The 22,980-nt window shown below is 46.8% G+C and overlaps 1 protein-coding gene across 3 annotated transcripts in view; it reads right to left on the bottom strand.

Moving 5' to 3' along the window:
- Positions 1–22,980, bottom strand: part of LOC135400174 (uncharacterized) — a 94,731-nt gene that overhangs the window by 59,073 nt on the left and 12,678 nt on the right. For all 3 annotated transcript variants that reach the window (XM_064631912.1, XM_064631913.1, XM_064631914.1), the window contains exons 3-5: positions 7,867–7,959; positions 2,903–2,935; positions 1,734–1,775 (exon numbers count right to left, since the gene is read on the bottom strand). In XM_064631912.1, coding sequence (XP_064487982.1) covers positions 1,734–1,775; positions 2,903–2,935; positions 7,867–7,959 — 168 coding nt within the window. The remainder of the gene's footprint in view (positions 1–1,733; positions 1,776–2,902; positions 2,936–7,866; positions 7,960–22,980) is intronic.

The following is a 22,980-nucleotide window of genomic DNA, read 5'->3' as shown; positions in this document are numbered from 1 at the left end:
ATGCAACAGTCTACGTGAATATGTGCTCTTGGTCAATTAATCTGACGGCGTATGGCTGCATAACTCAGCCAACTTATCAATTTTCCACCCACTCAGAGTTAGACACAGCGCTTCTTTGTTCTCAAAATCTCCCGTATGTATGTCGCGAGATTTTATATCCCTCGATATATCATGGCTGACCTTTTGATTCAGAGTATTTTCATGCATGGACACGAGCTACGTACCTGGGGCTCTTAGAACAGAGCGTGAAATGCAGTCTCCACTGTGTGACATTCATTGACTCTCGTGCATTTACTCCCGAAAGGGACTATTTTTTTGGCAATGCATTTAGTCCCTAAAAGGAGGAAAATAACTCATCTTTTTCTTAGGGTGTAATAGGCTTCCTGTTATTCTTGATATGATGTAATGGCCCACCAGCTAACATTTCGTCTACTGTCAGCCTGTTCGCAAATGATTCCCTTATCTACCGAACTTTTTTTTTCCTTTGATCAACGAATGTTAGAAACCGACTTTGTGAACGTGTACACGAGTGGTGCGTAACAATGCACATGCACTCTTAGAAAAAGGGTGAACCAGTTACACCTTTTAAGAGGCAATAGGTTGTCGCATATGTTGTGCGTAAAACGTTGAAAATATTCTGCCTGCTATCTATGAATGATAGGGTTACCGCTCTGATTTGGTGAGCGAGGAGGGCGTACGCATTTTCGAGATTTAGAGATATGATAATTGCTTCTACCACCCTTTTACACCCTTTATCAGACGTTACGTTGACCTAGGTGATATTGATAACTCTAGAAGTTACCGCCATTTCACGCATTTTTTTTTTTCGTTAGAGTGTGCCATTAAACCTACACATAAATGTAATATTCCCTTACGTGGTCACCGTATAGTCCTCGTGCCGCAGATGATTTTACGTACAGGATTAATGACACGATCATCCCCTTCCCTTACTGTTATAAATATCTTTGCGTTTCCGTATCATCCAACAGTACATGGAACAGTCACGTTGCACACATTTCTATAAATGCAGTAGGCGTTGATTTAAAAGAGCCCCCCCCCCCCCCACACACACACACCTAAAGCATCTGAGATACACTTGTTGCGTACGACCAGAACTGGGGTACGCCTGTTCTGTGTGGGACCCTTCACAAACTTGTCTGGCAGAGTCCATTGAGCGCATCCAGAAGAGACCTGCCCGTTTCAGCGCTAACGACTTCACTTTCTGCACATCTGTATCGTCATGTAACTACATTTTCACTAGGGTGTCTCAATACTCCCCCTGCACCACACACACAGAGGGGGCTACTACAGCCCGCAGGAAGAACATTTTGTATGGGAGAGAGTTCAGGATTTTAATTTAATCTCTAAGGTTATTTACTGAACGACTCTCGCAAATTGTTATTCAGCATTATAGGCAAGAAGAAAAGAATTGCGAGCGCATTTTATTCACAGAAAAAGCTCCGCGCCGCAAGGACAACCGTGCCGTCGTTTGTCTGCAAGCGCCAGAGAAAACCTGAGACTACGCAGACAGCCCCCAAGCGGCACAATGTACTCAAAGTCGAGTGCAATGTGGGTGAACGGGTAGGTGGATATAAGGCCTCGAACAGGCTCGTGAAACTGAAAACATTGATAAGACACATATCGTCCACCCTTATTGCACTCGACTTTCAGTACATTGTGCTACCTGGGGGATCTCATCTCTTGGGGAAACATAAACGTGGGAATTATCTTACCTCTATGAAGGCATTCACGCCGCTCGCCATGTAGTCGATGACCTTGGAAGGAATAAGACAAGCGTGCTATGTTCATTGATATAACTGGAAGGGCGGAGCGTCCAGGTCTACGATCATGCGGGGAGTCACAGTGTTTTTGCTCTGTCATCCCTGTATACATGCGCCTCTGAGAACCCTAGATATGTCGCACAGGACAGAAACCACATTATGGGGTAGTGGCATGGATATCAAACACTCTTCGAAGATCAGCATTATCATTGAACCAAAGGGATAATGTGTGCAGACAAATATCACGGTGATGACTCTTAGGAATGACTGCCGCGTTCAAGGGGTTTGATACTTTCATGTGGTCCATTACGTCACGCACACATCGTATTGGACACTGAAACACTGAGGGGAAAGAGGTTTATTCTCCTGTGTGTAGTACTTGGCGAGATGGGAACCCCTCAACACACGTACGCGCTAAGCTTTGACATCAAGAGCTCCGGCCATTCCCATTGGTATTCTTAAGCACGTGACTTCTACCGCGCTTCCTCACTCTCGGAGACCTGCTGTGACGTCAGAGACGCATGAGTTCCGGTATGTTTGCTCTGTCGGTTTTCTACGCGTCTATAAAGTCCATTACTGTACAACATGGAATGCAGGTTCACATGGATTTAAACCTGATTACATTTACGTTTATGCGGAATAACTCGAGATTAAGTGTTGCCACCTCCTTAAAGGAGCATGGAAGTGACATTTCACATGGCACGAAACCCTCCTTCATCCCTATTCATCAAGGAGTCACCATGCAAGACAGTTTCGCTATGCGGCGTAGTGTCTCTGCGCAATAAAATTTACGAAAAACAGTCGGAGAAAGCAGTCGCGGACGACAGACACGAGCCCCGCGTGACGTACAACCTGCTCAGTGCCCGTCTGCTTTGTTTTTTCTACTCGACTCACGCGCCGCTTATACATGCTTGAGCAGTGCCGTTGTGTGTCACTGGTTACGTGCCGGATCCCGTGATACGTCAAGACGTCTTCTCGTTCGCCCATGCACTCTGGAGACTGTCATCATATTGTTACATTTCTTTCCAAGATGGCGCAAGTTTCAATCTCCCCATACTAGCTCTTGCTGGCACTTTTTTTCTTTTCCCTACAGCCTGTACTGCTGACTTTTCGATAATTACCTTTTCTGCCGCATGTGTATAGTTCTCCAAAGCCTGGAAGTATACAGAAGGAAAAGTGCATTTAAGGAATGTTTCGTGATAGTGTAATATCGAAACAGCACAACCAGGAACCACTGAGAACTAAAACTGATCATTTGTTCATCGCAGTATTGCACCCACGCCACGCCTCTTGAGTTTTCGTATGCTTTGGATGACGGAATGCCGCTGTGGTGGGAACATGAAAATCGTGCGCGCTGACGGGGCGGCGGAAATGCGCCTCTACTTCCGCAGCCGATTCGCGACGTCGCGTCGGACGTCGCACAGTGAGAATTGGCATTGAGAGCAACGGAGTGCGTCGAACCTGATGCACAAAAATGCTGTATGAAGCTATTTTATACAACAAAATAAAGTTAAAATTCGGGCGGGTTGGTGATCCATACTTAAAGCGAGAAAAAAAAACATTGCTATGGGGCCACGAAAAAGACAAAGGACGAGACAAACACAGCGCTGTACTGCCAATCAAAGACTTTTATTTGGGAAACATTCCCCCTTTTATAATACAACAACCCTCCCCCCTTCCTTCTCCTGTGGAATATCCGAGAACTGCCGAACCCCACCTGGGTCACCAGAAAGTTCATCACCTTATCGAACAGAGGAACACAGAAGGGATTCTGATACAACTCGAACCCGCTTTGCTATCTCTTATGGCCTCCCTGTACAGCAAACAACCTGGGGGCTTAATCACTTCCATCGTTTGCGAGCCAACGAGGGGGGAGCCTCTCGTTAACACGAACACGTGACACGTTTCACGTGACGCGTGACGCGCGTTTTTCGTTGACGGGACAAAGGCGTAATCTCTTGCTCGCGTAACGACGGATGGTGTCGTCTGCCTAACGAATGTGTTCACGTGCTCACGTGCTTCATCGCCTACATGGCTCATGATCGAACTAGGCGCGAGTCACTCGGGAGCTCGAGCACGTGGTGTATGACGCGCTCTTTTCGTTAAAGTGACAGGGGCGTAATCTCTCGGTCCAGTTAAGATCGAATTAGATCGTTTGCCTAACGAGTGGGTCTACCCACTCGTTAGAATGTGAAACATCTTCATTTGGAGATTTGCAGAAACGAACATGTATTACTCCACGACTGTGTACAAAATTACATGCTCCCCATTTCATCGTATTTACACCAGTGGTTACATGAGGGCTGTGAGATATTCTCGAGAAGATGCAGATGAAGACGAGAAAGAAGACGAAGAAGTGACAACGACAAGCCATAGACAAACCATAGACAAACCATGCGAGCTATCCAAACAAAATTAAACAACCTCATTGGTCGAGAAGATTGCAGCCTCGTTGGCAGCTGTAGTTCGTTCAGTGCGGTGACATCACAACACGTAACGGCAACTTACGAGCACGATAGCCAAAACGAAGAAGCAAAACGAGGAGCAGAGATTGTGCCACAGCAGGGCGTCGATAAGTTTCTTCGTTTCGTTATTCGTAACGACTCGCTGACGTTGAAGCTGCCCAAGAAAGATGGCGGAGTGATTCTCCGCTTGGGCGATCACACAAGCGGCTAACTGTGCCCCATGGATGTGATGGCGTCAGGATGCCTTTCAACTGGACGAGACAGATTTTGTAAAGTTCTTCCGTCCTCCAAGAAACGCTCTCCGCACCGTTTGTGAGGACTTGCGACCGTATACTTCACTCCGTCTTCATAGCTACGGGTGTTGTGATGAAGAACAAAGGCGAAATGGATGCATATAGTAGTGTTCGAATTGCTCTCTTTAATAGTACATTGCGGACATACTGTTGATGTAGTAGTGAACGGAAGCGAAAAGGGTTCTGTGGACTTTCTGAGGTCGATTGTCTTGAATAGTTTCATAACATTCTCTTGCTTCGCGGTGCTAACATGGAATTAAAACAGTTCACCTCGATGCACACCAAGTCCCTCGATGCACAGGTCCCGAAAGCCAGTATTCTCTCTGTAATCGTCATTATAATCCCAGAAAATTACCTTCAACAACACTATAGTACGCAGAGTGTGCGCGCAAGTGCCATTTGTAGACGAATGTTAGCTGGCTTTATTCCCCCGTGACATTTTCCATCGGTTGAGAATCACTGCTGTAGAGAGTTTCCAAACTGTGTCACACACAGTTTTTTTGCTCTTTAAATGCATATCTTCCTGTGCATAGCAGCAGGGAAATTCCGCTGTGCCCGCCTACAGGGCGTCCCAGCTAAATGCCAACATATTTTCTTTTTAAATATATATATCACGTTTTCCGAGATGAAATCAATTACAATATATCATATGCTGAAGGGCACTCATTAGGGAGGGCAGTAGCACACTCCTAAGGCAAAGTCTTAATCAACTTTTAATAATTAACCTTTTAATTATAAAAGCTACGAAGTGGACCCCTGTTGAAAAAACTCATATAACTTTCTATGTGTAAAGAAATGAGCAATATGTGTAAAGAAATGAGCAATATGTGAAAGGCAATGAGCAATATGTGAAAGGCAATGAGCAGTATGAGCAGCGCTATGGGCAGTATGAGCAATGGTATGAACCACACGGCAAGGCCAACGACGCGCTATGTGCGCAGATATAAGCAATACGAGAAAAGCAATGAGCAGTATGAGCAACGTTATGCGCAGTATGAGCAACGTTATGCGCAGTATGAGCAACGTTATGCGCAGTATGAGCTGCATTTCGAGTAGTATGAGAAAGATATGAGCAGTATGAGCAGTATGAGAAAGGTTGACCGTTTAGTTAACCAATTATTCACCTAGAAGTGCTGGCGCCACAGCGTCTGGTGATGGCCTTTCAAGAGACGCTCGTCACAGTCGGCGGGCCGTAACGGTCGCAGCTCCATTTCCTTTCGTCCGATTCTGTTCAAATTTTAGGTGCATATTTCCCGTTCCGATCGTGTCCTACATTCTCTTTGGCTCCCGGATTCTCATTCAAGCCGTTGCGAGTGCCATCTCAGTGCTTGGACGCTTACTTGCTTATTCTACCCTGCTTCTCGGAGCCGTCTGGACGTATTTCGCTGCGCTCTGCGTGGGAGTCATATTTTCGTCGCCGTCTCCATGCTGTGACAGCGTCTTTGTACCGTTTCAGTGATCACTGAAGATGTTTTGTGTGTGTACCTTAGAATCAAACTACAGAAGCCGTGGCAGGTGTGTGCGCAATGCAGGTACGTTGCAGTCCCGTTTTTCCGTTATCGCCCTTTATGTCTGTCGGGTTAGCTGTCTGCAACTACCATATTCGTGCTTTTTTTTTACTTTTTGTGGAAAGCCGGTTCGCTGATAGCCTTTGCATGTGTGTATAGAGTGTTTAAAATAAAGTCGTGCACCAGGGCATACCGAAATCGCACGTTAGCATGAAAAAAAATGTGTATTTGGATGCCCCAAAGTGAAGCAAGCCACGAACACTCTGTGTCAGTAACCCGTTGCTGCGCGAACAAGTACATGCACTTAGTTTTGCAACCACAACGCAAACATACTCAGATGTTTCAGAACCGCGTTCATTGGACATCACCAGCATTAGAGGAAGGTTACGTTAAATTTTAATCGGCAAAATGACCTCGTGCGTTATTCCGACTGACTAAATACAACTTAATGCTTTGAAGGTGTGATCTACGCGTTGGGATGAGAAACAGGCCCTAGTCATGTTCATTTCAGCATAAACCCATACGGCTGTATAAGTTGTGGGAACTGGAATACTTGTAGGCGCAGAAATTTAGCGCAGTTGTAATTTTGTTCGTTCTTTTCAACAGATACCTTCGTCAAATATGCAGAAAACGGTAAGCTATCGACATCAAAGGTGCCTGTACAGAAACGAAAAAAGCTCATCAAAAGCATTTGGCAAGCTTTCTGAAGGACCTACGTCGCGCCAGTACCTGAATAAACCGGTATTTTGTAATCACGTGTTGTCATTTTGGCCTAATCACGCCGTTGCACGTTTGTTCAGACGGTTGTGCATTCATGTACATGAACACGCTGTATGAGAGTGCTCATATAGCTCATACGCTGTTTGAGAGAGTGCTCATATAGTTCATACATGCTCATATAGCTCATACATGCTCATATAGCTCATACATGCTCATATAGCTCATATGATTGCTCATACAATAAACACATATACGAGCCTCATATGATTGCTCATACAGATGGCTGTATGGTTTTTTTCGACAGGGGACCCAGTGAGAAAAATCTGCTTTCCTTCGGTCACCTGATGCCGGAGCCGTTTTCCGAGCAAAAATTCGTTGAGCGATCGTCCGCAAAAAAAATCGAAAGAACACCTTTTTTTTCCTGTGTTTTGTTCATTGCGCATCCTCGGAGATGCGTCTTTCCTTCACCAACAGTGTGAGAGGGTGAAGGAGCAGAATGCAGCCTGGTGCGTAGAAGATGAGCTTTAACTTGCGGAAACAAAACAAAAACAAATGTATCGGGTGACCCTAGCGGAACTGCCCTTATCTAGGGTTGCGTTTTCTGTTCTCTTTTAATCTTCTTCCAGGACGCAAGAGGCGATAGCGTGCCCTTTCACTCTTTCACATTGTGGTTGGAGGTCTCCGCAGATGCACAACAAAGAAAATAAAGAAAAAATTGTGTTCCTTCAGGATTTTTTTTTCGGACGATCTATGGAAGAGATTTTTGTTCTGAAAACGGCCGCGCTATCAGGCGACCGTAGAGATAGATCATTTGTTGTCATTGGGACAACATCGTAGCTTTTATAACTAAAAAGTTCATTATTGAAAGTTAATTAAGACATTGCCTTAGGAGCTTGCTAATGCCCTCCTGAGGTGTGCCCTTCAGCATACGCTATATTGCAATTGATTTCATCTCGGAAAAAGTGATGTATATATTTTCTAATAAATATGTTCGCATTTAGCTGGGACTCCCTGTATGCATCACTGTTAAGCACAGTATCTACTACGAAGTAACGTTTGAAAGGTTGTATTCTATCGTGTACTCAAACGTGCAACTTACATGGGAGAATGGATGAGCCTGGAAAGGCATGTTGGTCCCACCCGTGGACGTAATGTACCTGGACTGAGGGCGGCAAGCGGAGTCATCGAAGTCCTAAAACGTACAAATATATGTCAAATTCATGCAATTTTGGTAGAACATATGCAAACCCTTTCTTTCGTTTTTCTTTTTTTCTTTTTTGTGAGGACGATATGCGTAACTTAAATGATTCACGTTAACTTCACTCAGCAGACTAATTTAATGCCGTGATACGAATGAAAGCCCGAAATGTTGTTCTCTATACGGAATTGAGGAATACGTGCGGTTTTTCACAGGTAGAGAACGGTAGGCAGGAACGCGTCACCAGAAATCGCGCTTAATGCTGATAGCAGGTGCCTACACCCATTTAACATGAAAATGTGGCGTTATAGAGGTACTAAAGAGTGTAAGAAAGTCTAAAAGCACAATCACACTATATTCTGAATGATGGAAAGGAACCACGACCGATACAAGGAATAGACGTAGAAGTACAGTGGAATATACGTGTACGTCTATTCCTTGTCTCCCTTCCATCACGTGCAACCTGCTACCCCGTCCTCGGTAGCTCAGTCCGTAGCGCACTGGTTTGCTGAGCTCAAGATCGTGGGTTCGATCCCGGCCGAGGGCCGTAGCAATGTGGGAGAGGTAAAAATTGCTTCCAACACCGTGTGTCGTTCTTTTTGTCGGAGATCTCCGGCACACGTCAAAAATTACCCCAGGTGGTCCAAATTATCCGCAGCTCTACACCCTGCGGCACGTGCAACATGTCGCCACACTGCGCAGACAAACCTTACGTGTAACATCACGGTATCCTTATTTCCCCGCATCTGACCTCCCCTTCCTATCCTGAATACTTATCGTACGAAGTCGAGGTCAATAACAATATGGGTAAGCTGAACATTGCCTCCGCAATGTTTGTCGAAGGTTTCCGGCGCACTGCGCAAGACCCCGGGTCATCGAAATGATTCCGTACTCGTAGCCCGCTCCGCATGCAGCGCATCGCCACAGACATATTGGCAGACTAAGCTTACATTCCAAAAACATATATACACTGCATAACAGGTCCCTTCCCAACCATAATCCCGAATGACATCGTTCTCTCGGTTGATTTGTCGACAACGGGAAGCGTACGGCTTTATGTGACACGCGGTAACGTTTCCTCAGACGCTTTCAGACATATGTCGGCATAGTTTCCTTAGAAGTCGGCCCAGGGCGTCAGTTGTGACGTTGACCACATCTTGAGGCCTACAACGGCGTGCCCTTTTACCATCACCACCAGCACCACCACCGTAATGTTAAAATGACACTAGAAGGCACCAGAGCGCAATTATTTCTCTTCGCGAAATTAAAAAAAACATTGTTACCTTGACACAAGCACAAAAGGAACTATAGTAAACCGGTACGTCGTTAGTGATGTGTGAGGGAAAGGTAGCCACGCTTTATCCCTCTCCTATACGCAAGAAGCTCCACAATGAGGAAAGGCCTCCGATTGGTCCGCGTACACGATCGATCCAATCATCGAGAGAGGTCGTTAAGTTGAAACCAGTCTGTGCCTCATCCGGCATTTTGGGAGGGATAAAGGCCAACATTCATGGAGCGAATTTTTTGGAACAAAGTTCGCGCGGCAGACTACCACGCCTGTTCCGCCCACAGTTGTACGCCGTCACCAGCTCCATGGGACGAAAAACTAGCGGACGGTTTCGGAAAGTCACGCCCTGATGTCACTGTTGTCAGAATACAAGGTGAAAGCTGCTCAGTTCATCAGTTGCTCGAAAAATTGCATTTAATGTCACAAATTTTGCAACTAAATCCATCAACTGCCTAAAAAAGTGTGCCCAGTAATGTACCGAAAGGCACATTCACTACTACGAAAGGAAAACATGTTTCTTAGCAGAGAATGCCTGGCGTTCTTGCAATGCAGTATAGGCGAAACAGCGAGCAGACGACAGCATCCCATAGAGAAGAGGACAACGACCACGACGACGATGACTCACGAGAGCAGACGACTACTTGCAGACGACAAGACCTAGCCGGCGTAGATTCGTAGCAGGAGGGCGCTTTGATTGGTTCATCTGCAGTTGACGCTTCCAGAATCGCAGACACTTGGCGAAAATACCTGGCAAGGGTGGATCGCCGGCGAACTCTCACATTTTTGACGCCTCCCTCAGGGCGTCCGACGCTGAGCGAAGTTCGCAGCTTTTTCGCTCTACATTCGCTCCATGGATATTGGCCTTAACGCGCGTGTTGCAGTTTCATTTCGTTCAGCTCATAAATCCCGAAAGACGCAGCGGATGAATTCCGCTCCTTTTCTGTTGGTGTCAAGGTAGCGACATCAGCAAAGGGAAACGTTGTCACTTTAGTGTCCCTTTAATAGTCGAGAAGAGTCGTCTCGCCTATTCGGGACATCGGATGTGATCTTTCTGTTTAATGATCCGTTATGCCACGAGCTTCTCTTTTAAGAGTGCACGTGTAAACGTACCATTACTTGTAGTTGAAAGGTAGAAAATCCAGCGAACCAATAAAGAAACGTGAACAGATACTTTGCGTTAATAATTATCAAGAGCCTCATCCTTTTTTTTTTTTTTTTTCAAAATCCGAGTTTTTGCGGCGAAGCAACTGTGCCTATGAGCGGCATACAGTCGTGGAGAGAGGGCAGCATTAAGGAGGGGGGATCCTGTGCTGGCTTCAGGGGGAACTGTGCCGATATTCGACTGGAAAGTCTTCGGAAAACCCAGGGAAAACCTCAGACAACACAGCCGGTGCCGGGAAACAAACCCGCGTCACCTCCCAGTCTCGACATGGAAGGCGATTGTTCTAACCGCTACGCCATGCGACCTGGTTGACTTCAATATCGTCGGCTTTCCCTCTGGGCCCCCCATTATTCCTGACCCACAGTGCGCACAGCGGGAAGAAATCTATGGTTATCCGTGTATTCACACGGACGACATCCCCACGGAAGATTCTAGTGGAACGAAGAGCGAAAACAATGCTCACAGACTCGAAGTCCTGTCCCATCCCATGTTACGTGCAGAGTTCATACGGCGCCATTCATAGCAGACGACACTTGGCAGACGACACCGTCAGCGTCTTTCCCTGTCGTCTGCTACGGAATATCTTGTGGCTGTGTCGCAGGATACCCTACGGTTAGCAGTCTACGTGAAGACACGACGTTGAGTACTCGCGCTCACGTGACAGCAGAAAGCTATGACCTTTTTTTTTTTGCATTCTCCGCTGTATTCTGGGGAATGTCCTTCGTGAGAATACAGAGTGTGGCTCCCAGGAATAAACGTCTTTGATGATGCCAATACTTTAAGGCTACGGTCTCACGGTAGCCATCTTGAATTTACTTACGGACTTGCTACGGCGGGGCGCCACCGTCGCGGTTTCCGTGGATGACCCCGTTATGGAGAACTGCGCGCGATTCTCCCGACTGGACCCTTTGACCTTGAGTCTCTTCTGTATGCCACCGTACCCGGTGTTTATACGTGTGTAGAAGGGAGCATTGTCTCGTAAAAGCCTTCTGAAACTGTCGTGCAAGACGGCGAGTTGATTTTTGGTGCTTTCGTGGTTTGAGTAGCACGGGGGTAGCTGCCGCGCGCGTAGCGTGTGACGAAGACTGTGCAAAATATAATATATTTGAGATATAAAAAATATATATCTCAAACGCAAAATGGTCAAACAACCGTCATAAAAAATGGACGCAAATACTAAATAATTGCAGTCAGCTGTGAAGAGTCTGTTCACGTGCCGATCGGTAGCAGTTTTATCTCAATACAGCTTACAGAAACAGGATTTCTTGAAATGAATTATGAAATTACCACTTCTGTTGAAACTAGAAGTCCAACTCACAGTACGCACACAAAATGATAAGAATCAAAGGAATGGCATAACCGAAGTAAAATAGGGAAGTCGACAATTATACGCTATGTAACCTGTCCGTATTCCGCATAGTAGCGGCCGTGACTAGTAGGTGAAGATAACTTTTTTTTTTTTTTCTATTTGGCTGCGATTCGTGTTATCGCTTTGTGAGATGACGAGAGGTGTGATGTGTAAAGAGGGAAATAAAATGCGGGGGGAAAGCAACAAAATTGACAGGCAAAAATATATTTCAATATATCTAGCGGTATCACATCTCGGGAGGCCCATGACTGTACAGGCCGCATTGTTGCAAGACACAAGGAAGCAAATTCACCAAAACAGACCCACAGCGACTACCTAGGCAAAGAAATGCTATGCGTGAATAGTCATTTTAAAATGGAATTGAATACGAATAAATTAAGCTACTCGTTGAATAACCGTAATTGGATACATATACAACATATATTGGAATACAAACATGTACGGTACGTATATGTATGCGTAAGTATAGCGCTTACTCTTTTTTTGTTCTCCATGTGCCGGGTCTCTTCAAATATATTCAATTTAGTAGAAGCATCAATTCGATTTGGAATTCGAACATTGAATTCCATATTTGATTAGGAAATGGAATAGGATATACGATTACTCGCTTCGGTGCTCAAAAACCCAAACATTCACACCGTCCTATGTATGGTGCTGCCTGCAGCGTCCATGCCATGTGACGTACAGTGTGCAAAAAATGAATTCCTCTCAAATGCAAGATGACGAAACAATCATAATAAAAAAGACATTGTAGTCAACAGTTTTTTGCTGTGAAGTTGCTTGTTTATGTGTTTTCACCTTTATTTCTATTATTTCAGCTTGAAATTATTTATAAAATTACCCTATGGAACCGAGCAGTCACGGAAATGGCATACTGGCATACACTGCGCACGGAAACTGACCAGCATCAATGCCCGTAATACGGAAATGGCATAAACGAAGCAAAAATAGGGAAATTGCGCGTTTTACTCTTAGACCCGTCTGTATTCCGCACGGCAGCCACGGTGACAGTACCACAATGGGCAGTGCTGTAGTCGCTAATCGCTATACATGATTTTCATTAGCTGAGGAGCGGATGTGCTACGTTTCTAACCACTAGCGGAAAAGTAATTTCCGCCACAAAGCTTGGCAGCGGATTCGATGCTGCTACAGCTACTTTGTCGCTATTTCAGTGGGAAAAATGGAAAGAAGTATACCGTATCTCAGGGCGTTCCACTTGGACAAGGCGGAGCCGTGTCTTTAGCCCCACAATCCAACATGATCGGGTGATATGGTGACATTTTTCAATTTCTGCGCCAACCTATTCTGTCTAGAATCCTGGTTTCAGGGCTGGTATCGACGATTTTCGTGCTCATTGCTCCTGATTATAGCAACATGTAGTCAAAATGGGTACGTGTTCGCCACAACGCGAATACATAATTAGTAATTAGGAAGAGTGATATATCACACTATCGTTCAGAAATGAGTAGCGCCGCTTGTAATTGTGCTACTTTTTAGAGGAGTAGCGGGTAGCAGTAGTCCGCCACCTAAATTTGGTACTGGGCGCAGTTATTGCTTTATGTGATGATAAGACGTGTGTCCTTTCTCAGAGTCAAGTCGCTGATTTCGCTACTTTAGTTCAGTCTTTTCCGCCGCGTTAGTTTGCAGTGAAGTGATTGAAGTGATCGTCCTTCTTGCGAGCGAACAGAGGATCCCTCATGTAAACTTCAGAGTTCAGTTCAAGAAATTGGTTTCCATAAACTGATTCCAAATGAAACAGCATCGCGTGGCGAAGGTTCCTCACAGCAAAATGCCTGCAACACCATGCCGTCCCCTTGTCTACAAAATGAATTTTATCCTGGTTCTTGGAGCACCCGATTCTTGAATTTGAACTTGTTCTTGGCGAGGAACGGCGCAATCGTGAATGACAGGGGGACGGCTCTTTCTCTTTCTTTTCTCTGGAAGGATGGGGAGGGGTAGAAGGGAGCATGGTACCTTGCAGTTGCAAACAAGGAAACGGAGAGAAAGCAAACTGAACCCAACAGAGAAGTGTGTTTGAAAGACAAAAGAAGCGAAGAAGCTGACCCACAGCTACCTGTCGTGATGATGTGCCCTGGCTCCATACTCCAAGGGCGAGATTTTGCACGCACCCCTGAACGCGGTGTCTGCCGCACTTCTCATGTCGCTTCTCGAATTGGAACGCTGGCGAAATTTGCCTCGAACGGTATCTTTATTTTCGAAAGTAGCATGAGGTAGACATGTTTCAGATGGAATTATGCCTCTGTGAAAGCTGCAACGTTTACCTCAGTGGAGCGGACAACGTCACGACCGAGTTGTACGTAACACGTGAAGATCGATTACTCGTTTAGTGAATTTGTCTGCAATCAGTCTTCTGCGAGCAAGTAATTTTTCTAGGTAAAATGAATATAATTTTGAGTGATCAGTTACACGACGAAGTGATTACTACGTTTTGCATAGTCTAAAGTTCCGCCAAGAGCCTCTCTCCCGCCATTCCAGTGCGAATATATTTGCTTTGAGTGTATTTCTCGATGCTGTTTGATCATCCTTGCTCCGGCGTGACCTGGTTATATCGTACACAACGACGTCGCGACGGGCACTGTTCTGATCACGTGGGCGGTAACGACGAAAGTAACGCGTTCCATCTTTATCTGGTAACGTACCACATTTCGAGTCCAGTTATTCGTAAAGGTAGAAAATTTCTCACACAGTACAGGAATAATTTCAACAGAAAAGTAAGGGGGCCTAAAATAGGACTGAGAAAATACCTATCAAACCTGCACCCCGCGGGGGACGTAATTGTCAGGGTAGAACAACAACAACACACACCAAAAATAATAATAGTAAACGCTCTTCTTTGCTATCTAAATTTAGCTCGAACAGTAATCCGGAAGCACGAACAGAAACACGAAATATGCAGGAAAGATGGCAGCAACGAAATATGTTGCTTTTGCGAGAGAGTGATTTTCTAGGTAGTCTGATTACAATCCTGGGTGATCGAATACACGACGAAATGGTGCGCATAACGTGACAAAGGCCGAACTTCGACCAAGAGCATCTGCTCCACCATTCCAGTGTGAATGCTCAGTGGTGTTTGCTTGCAGTGTGTGGGTAACTGGCTGATCTAAGCCAAACTGGCTCCATGCGGTTGGCCCGGTGCTCTCAACTCCTGACTTCAACACATATGAATAAAGAAATCACATGAGGACAACGTGCCCACACGTGCCAATGTGCAGCCCTGCAGTACTACAAAAGGACGATTGGCGACCAGCAGCGGGAAGCATGCAAGCCAGGCCGGGTGGGATGCTTGGCGATTGTTTCGTCAGTGTCCTCGAAAACTAAATCTTCGGGGTTTTCTGGAAGTTCGTTTACCCTTTACTTGGCCATGAACCCCTTAGGGCGCAAGGGCATCTGTGTAGTTGGGAAGCTCTATTTCGTGCACAAAGCAGAAGAACATCTTTGTCAAGACGTCCGTCTTTGTTGATTTGGGACTGGAACGTAGGGCTCTTTCCTAGCAAAGCACGTGTTGGGGTCATAGAACTGCGGACGGGTAGTTGTGTGTTTTCCATAGAAGGCGAAGGAGAAAAGACAACGTGGGAAAGGGCGATGCAGGATTATAAAACCCGGGAAAACAGCGACTTCTCATGTCAGACATCACGGTTTCCGACACCTGACCTGACAGACACCTTTTTTCGCTGCACTTATCGCCGTACGTTGTAGCCGCACCAGTCCAGGATTCAATCATGGTATGTCGCATTTTCGGTCTTATTATGCCTATTTCTCTAAGATTGTTTTCCTGTACATTCACCTGTTTTTATGCTGCTCTTTTTGCTACAACACTGATACACTGTGTGTGTGTTCATGTCGGAAAGCACGATGCTTGGAGGCTACGTTTGAAGTACGGTTGCTTTGAGATGTGTGATGAACGGAACAGTAGGTCATTATACGGGATGTCCCAAGATAAAATACCCAGTTTGCCATTGGCCGCCACGGCAAAATAGGTACGACTTATCTTGGGACACCCTGTAGTTCAAAATTTTTGCCCGGATTGCATATTTTCCCATGGAACACTAGCAGAAGCAGATTTTATATTGTTCGCGACATTCATGCTCACATTGTGCGCGCGGACTAATCTATATTTCTTTGCCACGCAGGATAACGTAAGCCGCCTCGATGCCGCATCTCGGTTTCCTGACGGGACAGAGGACTTTTTCACCCGGCACTGGGGCCTCCACGGTCAGGAGGAGAGGTGCCAGCACAACAAAAGGACCTTCCCTCGTGTGCCGTGGCCCTTCGCGACACCACTGCAGGTGGACCCTGACGTCGCAACCTATGCCAGGAGGCGCAACGCCACAGACGTCGTCGCAGCTGACCGAGGGCTACGTAACGTGGAGGGCTCAATAATGGCGTCACTCAACCCTCTAGCAGCCCTATTTGCATTGGCGGCAGCCAAGGGGCAGCTCTCATTTGCGGAGGTCGCAGAGCACGTAGGTGCAGTACTGGACCACACCGGACAAGCGGTAGCGAAGCTGGCGTCAGAACGAAGGATCCGTTTTTTGGGTACCCTGGTCCCTGGTATGAAACACATGGAGCCGGACTTCCGTGCGTCGCAAGGCCAGCTCTTCGGGGGTCACTTCTCGGACCGGCTTGGACGCGTCACCGCCAACATGAACGCGCTTGACGACTCAGGCAACTCATGCAGGAGGCAGAGAAGCCCACCAGACCAGCCCACCACCACCACCGAAACCCCAAGACGGCAACACCAGCCTCGCGGCTCGGCCCACCCGTACAGGCGTGCTCGACCGACGGGTTCAAGAGATGCGCCCAATAAAAGACGACGTTGAAAAAATTCAAGCACTTTCGTCCGTGGTGGCTTCCTATCCTGGCTTGTATGTTTTGGGTGTTTCACGTATCTAGAATCCGAGCGCAGCGTGAACCGAAGGTCAGCGCAAGCTCAGCCGAGGAGGGGAACAAATCGAGCGCAACCGAAACGCTAACACCGGCCGGTTAGATGTTTTGCTTGCGCGAACCACGTAGGGGCAGCGGATTAGGGTCAGCCAAGTGGCGACGAAGGAGCGAGCCCTCCGTGTTCGGCGGAAAATATGGAGGCCGGTTTTGAGCTGGAGTGCGTGCTAGAATTGCCAACGGATTTTGGGCATGTCAAGCATTTTTACGAGGATGATCCTGTCCGTCTGGAACGGGGGTTATTTCTCTTTACTCGGGATCGGAGCAACAACGACAGGGAAAGAACCAAACCCTGTCGTCAAGAGCCGTGTACTGTTGACTTTGATGACGTTATTTTGTCTGTGGGGCTATGCTTACAAACGAGAAAAAAAAATGCAGAGTGTTCTTTTGAGGGTATTTTGATAAACTGTTTGCATGGTTTGAGTGACAGGACCGTCACTACCGATAATTCGCTAAATGCCGTTGTGACATCTGAAGAATTGTTGCACGTAATGAGTACTTTTCTGGGCCTGTTTATAACCAATTACTTCAAACAATCCTTCACAGAGCACGCAGAACGTTGCAAAACCGCGGAACCCATACTGCAAACAAGTATATGTTGCAAGCAGTACGCTTTTCGTGTCACTAAACCTGATAAGACAGTACATAGCTGATATGTGTGATGGTGTTTGAGCAAACGTCGTGTGGCAACAGAAAATGCTCCAACCTCCGACACTTCCCCGTGGCGACCACGCTGCCCACGGCGCCGAGGATGGGCTCCATGCGGTTGGAGCAGGAAAAACGCTCCATGCGTCTCTCCTCGTCCCAGGTCTCTCAAGTTACGGAGTTCTTACGAATCGTTACCACTATCTCGCTTGCTTCTTAGATAAAATGTTCGGAAACGCCGATACACAGAGCATCTCGGCAACGACTGAAACAAGGCTGGAAATTTCTCGGTTGAAGATCTGACTCGGTGCGGAGGAGACGGCACTGGCGGCAGAACGACGAAGGGATCCTATTGGGGGCGGGTGGGTGGCCGCGTCACAAGTCACGGGGTTGCTCTTTTTTTTCGCCCGTTTTTCTGCGTGTCGGCGTAGGTGTGGCGGCATGTTTTTCTTTTTCCTGTCTCTGGTTTCAAAACATTGGCGCGCGCGCTTGGATTACATTTACCATTTCGTAGTATTCGCGGAAGCGACGTAAATGAAAATGTTTTGCCTTTGCAAGCCGCCTGGTCTTTATCCAACGTGCGGGTGGTTATCGTGTTGGAGCTGCACATGCGGGGTGGTTCACTTGAAGTGTATTAGTACTAGTAAAAAAAAAAGGAAAGACTAGAAAGAAAGGCTAGCGTTGCATTTTTGCTACTTGAGTTACAAACATCTCCTACAGCTGAGGTAGCACCTGTAGCTCATTTTATAGCTCATTCATGAAGTTATTTATAAACACGCTATAGCGATTCATTTTCCTGTTTTGCTGTGAGCATCCGCTGTGGAGCTCATCGCACTGCCATTCGCTCGGCTTCGTAGTGGAGCAGCTGTTGCAAAACAAAACAGAAAATAGAAAGAATAGAAAACAGACATCAGAGTTTGGTAAGAGCATATATTGCCCAAGATAATATCCAAGCCGAGTTGAACCGCATCACATCCAATGGCCGTCCCTGTGGAAAGTTGCAAGGAAAAGTTGGCACCACAGTGGTGATCTGAAAAAGATAAAAATCACAAAAACCTGTCAGTTCTCCCATGCGCAGAGATAAAATGTCACCAAGTGAGCTCAGCCACAACAGCTCTACAGACAAAAAGAAAACAAGAAAGAAAAGAAAAATTGTCAGTAGAAAGTTGTAGTACAGGTGCTTCTCAGTCTTGCCCCCAGAGCCTCGGCAATGACACCAGGTTTTTGTATCTACTGATGCCTAAGACGATACAAAGGGGGCAAAAACGCTACACTGACCCTCAGCTAGACATGTGTAGGTCGCCAGGTGAACTCAACAGCCGTGTTTGCCTACGAGGCAACTGTTGGTGTCCTGCATTTTGACTTATGAAGTCGCAGGGGAAGAATGCCTCAACAGCTGTGTCTGCCTACGAGGCAACTGTTGGCATCCTGCATTTGGACTTACGAAGTCGCAGGGGAAGAAGGCCTCAACAGCTGTGTCTGCCTACGAGGCAACTGTTGGCATCCTGCATTTGGACTTACGAAGTCGCAGGGGAAGAAGGCCTCAACAGCTGTGTCTGCCTACGAGGCAACTGTTGGCGTCTTACATTTGGACTAAGTCGCAGCAAGAAGCTGCACAGCTACACTTTGTGCAGATGCATCAGAGTGGGAGGTTCAATTTATCACAGTTAGGGGAGGGCCTGGCTTCCTTGTGGACTTCTTCTGCAGCTTTCTGTCGAGGTTCTCCTTATGATTCTGGATGGCAGCCATGATGCGCTTGGGCTCCCTCAATGGCATGCTCCTTGTCTCCCGGGGGTCCACAATTTCTGGCAGCATACAATCCATGTAGAATGGAAGAAGAAAAGGTTCCATCTTCTTTGCCCAGAAGTCGTCATCCCTCATTATTCGTTCAACGTGAATGCCTTGTTGTGTGTAAACAATAAAGTCGCAGAACTCACGCTTTGTGATGTGCAACTGGCCTTGTATCTGGTAATAGTAGTCATGCCCTTGATGCAATGCCAATTGTTCCTGGAACTTTCGGGGGTTCAGTGCTTTTGCTGCTGCTTCGGGAGCAAGGTCCTTCTTTGATGCAGGGCATTTCACTTCCACAATCCCAGTATCTTGAACTATGCCATCTGGGGATGCGGCCAGGAACCCGTACTCCAGATCAACGAACAATCCACATTTCTGCACGCTGCAATTTCGCTGTGCTTCATACAATCTGATGGCAACATCCTCATTCTGCTTTCCATACTCTGTAGCACTTGTAGAGAATGGCCTTGGGTACACAAGCTGCTTCACAAGGCTGCTGCTAAGTGTGGTGCTCCGCCTTTTACAAACTTTACCGAAGTTTGAAGACGACAGTCGGTTCTTGCGCTCTATCATCCATGCCATGTTTGCTGCCTGTCCTCTGGTGCGAACTTCAATTCCATCCCTCTCCTGGGACCCCACCTGGAGAGCTGACAGCAGTGCTGATGACTTCTCCTCATACTGAATTGGCGACATATCTGGCTGCTGGCAGTGCTCCCCGTAGTGTGCATTAGACATAGCCTCACTTATGTTCCTCTTCTTTGGTTTTAGACCGCCGCCAAACTCTGCCTCCAGTCGCCGTTTCCTGGCAGTTGCTGTTCTCTTTGCTTGTTCTCTCATTGCGATGAATTTCTTCACGGATGCAGAAGGGCTCTTGTCTGTAATCCCTCTGACTGCAATGCCTTGCCATGATGGCCCATATTGGTAGTTGAGTGCTGCACCATAGCATCTGTGTTGGTAAGAGCCCCTCTGGCTCCTGTTTACTTGCTTACCGCCCGAGAATTTTGCCACCAATGACATCACATTTTCAGCGAGGTTGCTTGTGTCATTGGTAATGAGGCGGCCTGCCTTGTCAGCAATTATGTTTGCGGCAGAGAGGAGTTTCGTCTGGAAAACATATGGCAGTGTACTGAAGATATCGGTTCCTTTCGTTCCGTCACAGAAGTAGTCTTTGCACTTTTCATGGAAGCCGTACACGTGCTTTGGGCCATTGATGAGGTCTGCCTGAAGTTGTCTGGTGAGCTGCAGTTGAAATGCTTCCTTCTCACTGTTTGTGCCATGGAACTTCGCAAGCTCTTGTGCGTAGTGAGATACTGCCTTTCGAGCACCATTTGAAATACGTTTCAAACGTGGAACAGTAAGAAGCTTCTGGTTTTCTGAGTTTTCTCCACGGAGCTTGTATAACCTGCTTGTGTAGTTTCTCACAACATGGTTTGCACACTCGTTCTTCTGTACCAGGTATCCATACGGTACTTGCGTCATCACTTGATGGTAAACTGAAGAATCTCCATCCCCGACTAGTGTTCTGTACTGGAGCCCATGAACTTGCTCACTCACCTGGAAGCCGTGAACAATAATGTCAGCTTCCATCGCAGTCGAGGCCTTGTCCCAGTTCTGGTAGCACTTGTGTGACGGGACACCAGCATCTTTTAGCTTGTGGTATTCGCAATAGCTGCAGAACTTGTTGCGCACACCTAACTGCAGGATCTTCTTAGTTCTCGCTCCAATGATCACAGCAAGACCCGAAGAAGCTGAGTATCGGTGGCCATGGCTTCTGTGTGACCAACCACCGTCAACGATGACCTTAGTGTGCGCCGTTGTCCCATCTTCACAAACATCCCCAGCTTCTAGTGCAAGCTCCTTTTCCTCCTTCCCAGCAAGGATGATGGACTTCATGAGAATTGCCTCCCAGTGCTGAACAGGGAAAACAAAACGAGGAAGAATGAGCAACCCAATGTGGCAAACGATGCTCTGGTAGCACAGCTCACCCTTCTCAAATTACTCTTTGTGCAGTGCCAATTACAATTAGGCTGCTAGAATTACTGGGAAATCCAAACAAAACCACACATTCAACAAACTATTTCTGCCAACATTGATGACTAGTAGTCATTGTGTCGTGTGCACGATGGCCTTGTTCATCACAAAAAAGAACCCGAAACCATGTGGGGCCAACACTGAACAAGTATGCATCTGTCTCACTCGAGCAAGGACAACAGAAAATCAACAATTTGTTACGTACCTCTCCCAGTGCTTCCTCTCTTCTCAGGAATGCTCCCTTGCTCATTGTGGGCACACCTAGCACTGAAAACGATTCCTCAAAGTTGGAGAATCCAGATCCAATGGCCATGAAGGCCCAGACAGCAGCATCGTTGACTCCCATCATCTTTTCTTCAGCCACCAGAGATGTGGGTTCCGGGACAGGGTCAGTAGTGATCTTCTTCACTTGGCCACACCCACTGCACTTGTACGTAAACTCAGACCACAGCCCAACTTTCCTTTCCTTCTGAAATGTGAACTGCTCTCCAAATATCTCTGGACAAACGTGCTCCGCCATCTCACGGAAACTCTTGATGAAATGTGCTGGGGAAATTAGCCTCCGACCCAGAATTCTGTCCTCTTCATGTTGTACAGGAGGGTTCACTTCCACGGGAAGGTCCGGCAGATCTTCCTCACCCGCAGAACAAAATGCAGATTCAGGATGTGATGTCTGAGGATCCTGGGCTATGTCATTGGCAATGCTGTACAGAGTACCTGGCGGTGTCTCTAAAGGGCGGTGCTCCGATCCCTCTACTTCCGTGCAATCACTGGCCACGGATAGGTCACGTGTGAACGGTGATTCCTCCAAGGCACCATCAGACAGCTGCAGAGTGTCAGCTTGGTTGTCACCAATTGTCGCATGAGCCTTGAGTCTGAAAACCATAGCATTATCAACAGAGCGCTGGTCACCAAAACATGCACTACTCGTGCAATTTTGCGCGAAACATGCCTTTTCAGTGCAAATATGCATTAACGTACAGCACAAGCATTTAAAATCGCTGTAATCAACCCAAACGCGCCGTGGGTAGCGTTACAGCAAAAGTAACGCGAACAGCCAGCTGGGTTACACCACGAGTAACGGGAAATGCTACAAGCCAAATATATTCAGCCAAGATTGTCAACTAGCGACGACAGCATTGTTGCATTACTTTCCTGCTTTATTTCCAAAGTTGCTGCTTTCTTAAATTCTGGTTTATTTTAGGAAATTGTCTCCAGACGCATGTACACGGGGTGTAAGTGTCTGATCGTTCGTAAGTTGCCAATGCAAAACGAGACACCCTAACGTGACCGCCACGCAGATAAAATGCTTCAGCACAAGCAATCTAACCGACCCTCATACTAACAGAAAATGTCATCATATACAACGTCTACTAACACACCCGTATGAAATGGCTTGCTGTTCGCGTTACTCGTGGTGTAAGGTCAATCACCGCGAAAGACGCCAAGCAAAAAAGAATAACAGAAAAGTTCATTGGCATGAAAATTTGCGGCCTAGCTATCAATACTCTTCGCATGACCTCCATTCTGAAGTGGTCTTTTTAGAACGGAAAGGAACGAATATGCTTACCGTCGTTTCTTCCGGAGCAGTCGGCAATGCGCTTTACTGGACTTTCGACGGGAATAACATCGTTTCTTTGGGTTCGTACTTGGACACGGCATTTTCCTTCTTTTCTGGGTGCTGTCTACACACCCAACGGAGAATAATGCAACTCCTCAGCACGAAATTCAGCCAAACGGACACAATATAGCCGTACGATCAACAAA

Source organism: Ornithodoros turicata, chromosome 7 (genome assembly GCF_037126465.1).
Source record: "Ornithodoros turicata isolate Travis chromosome 7, ASM3712646v1, whole genome shotgun sequence".
Lineage (NCBI taxonomy): Eukaryota > Metazoa > Arthropoda > Arachnida > Ixodida > Argasidae > Ornithodoros > Ornithodoros turicata.
Note: the sequence above shows the minus strand (reverse complement) of the source record. Positions and strands in the feature narration are given on the sequence as shown.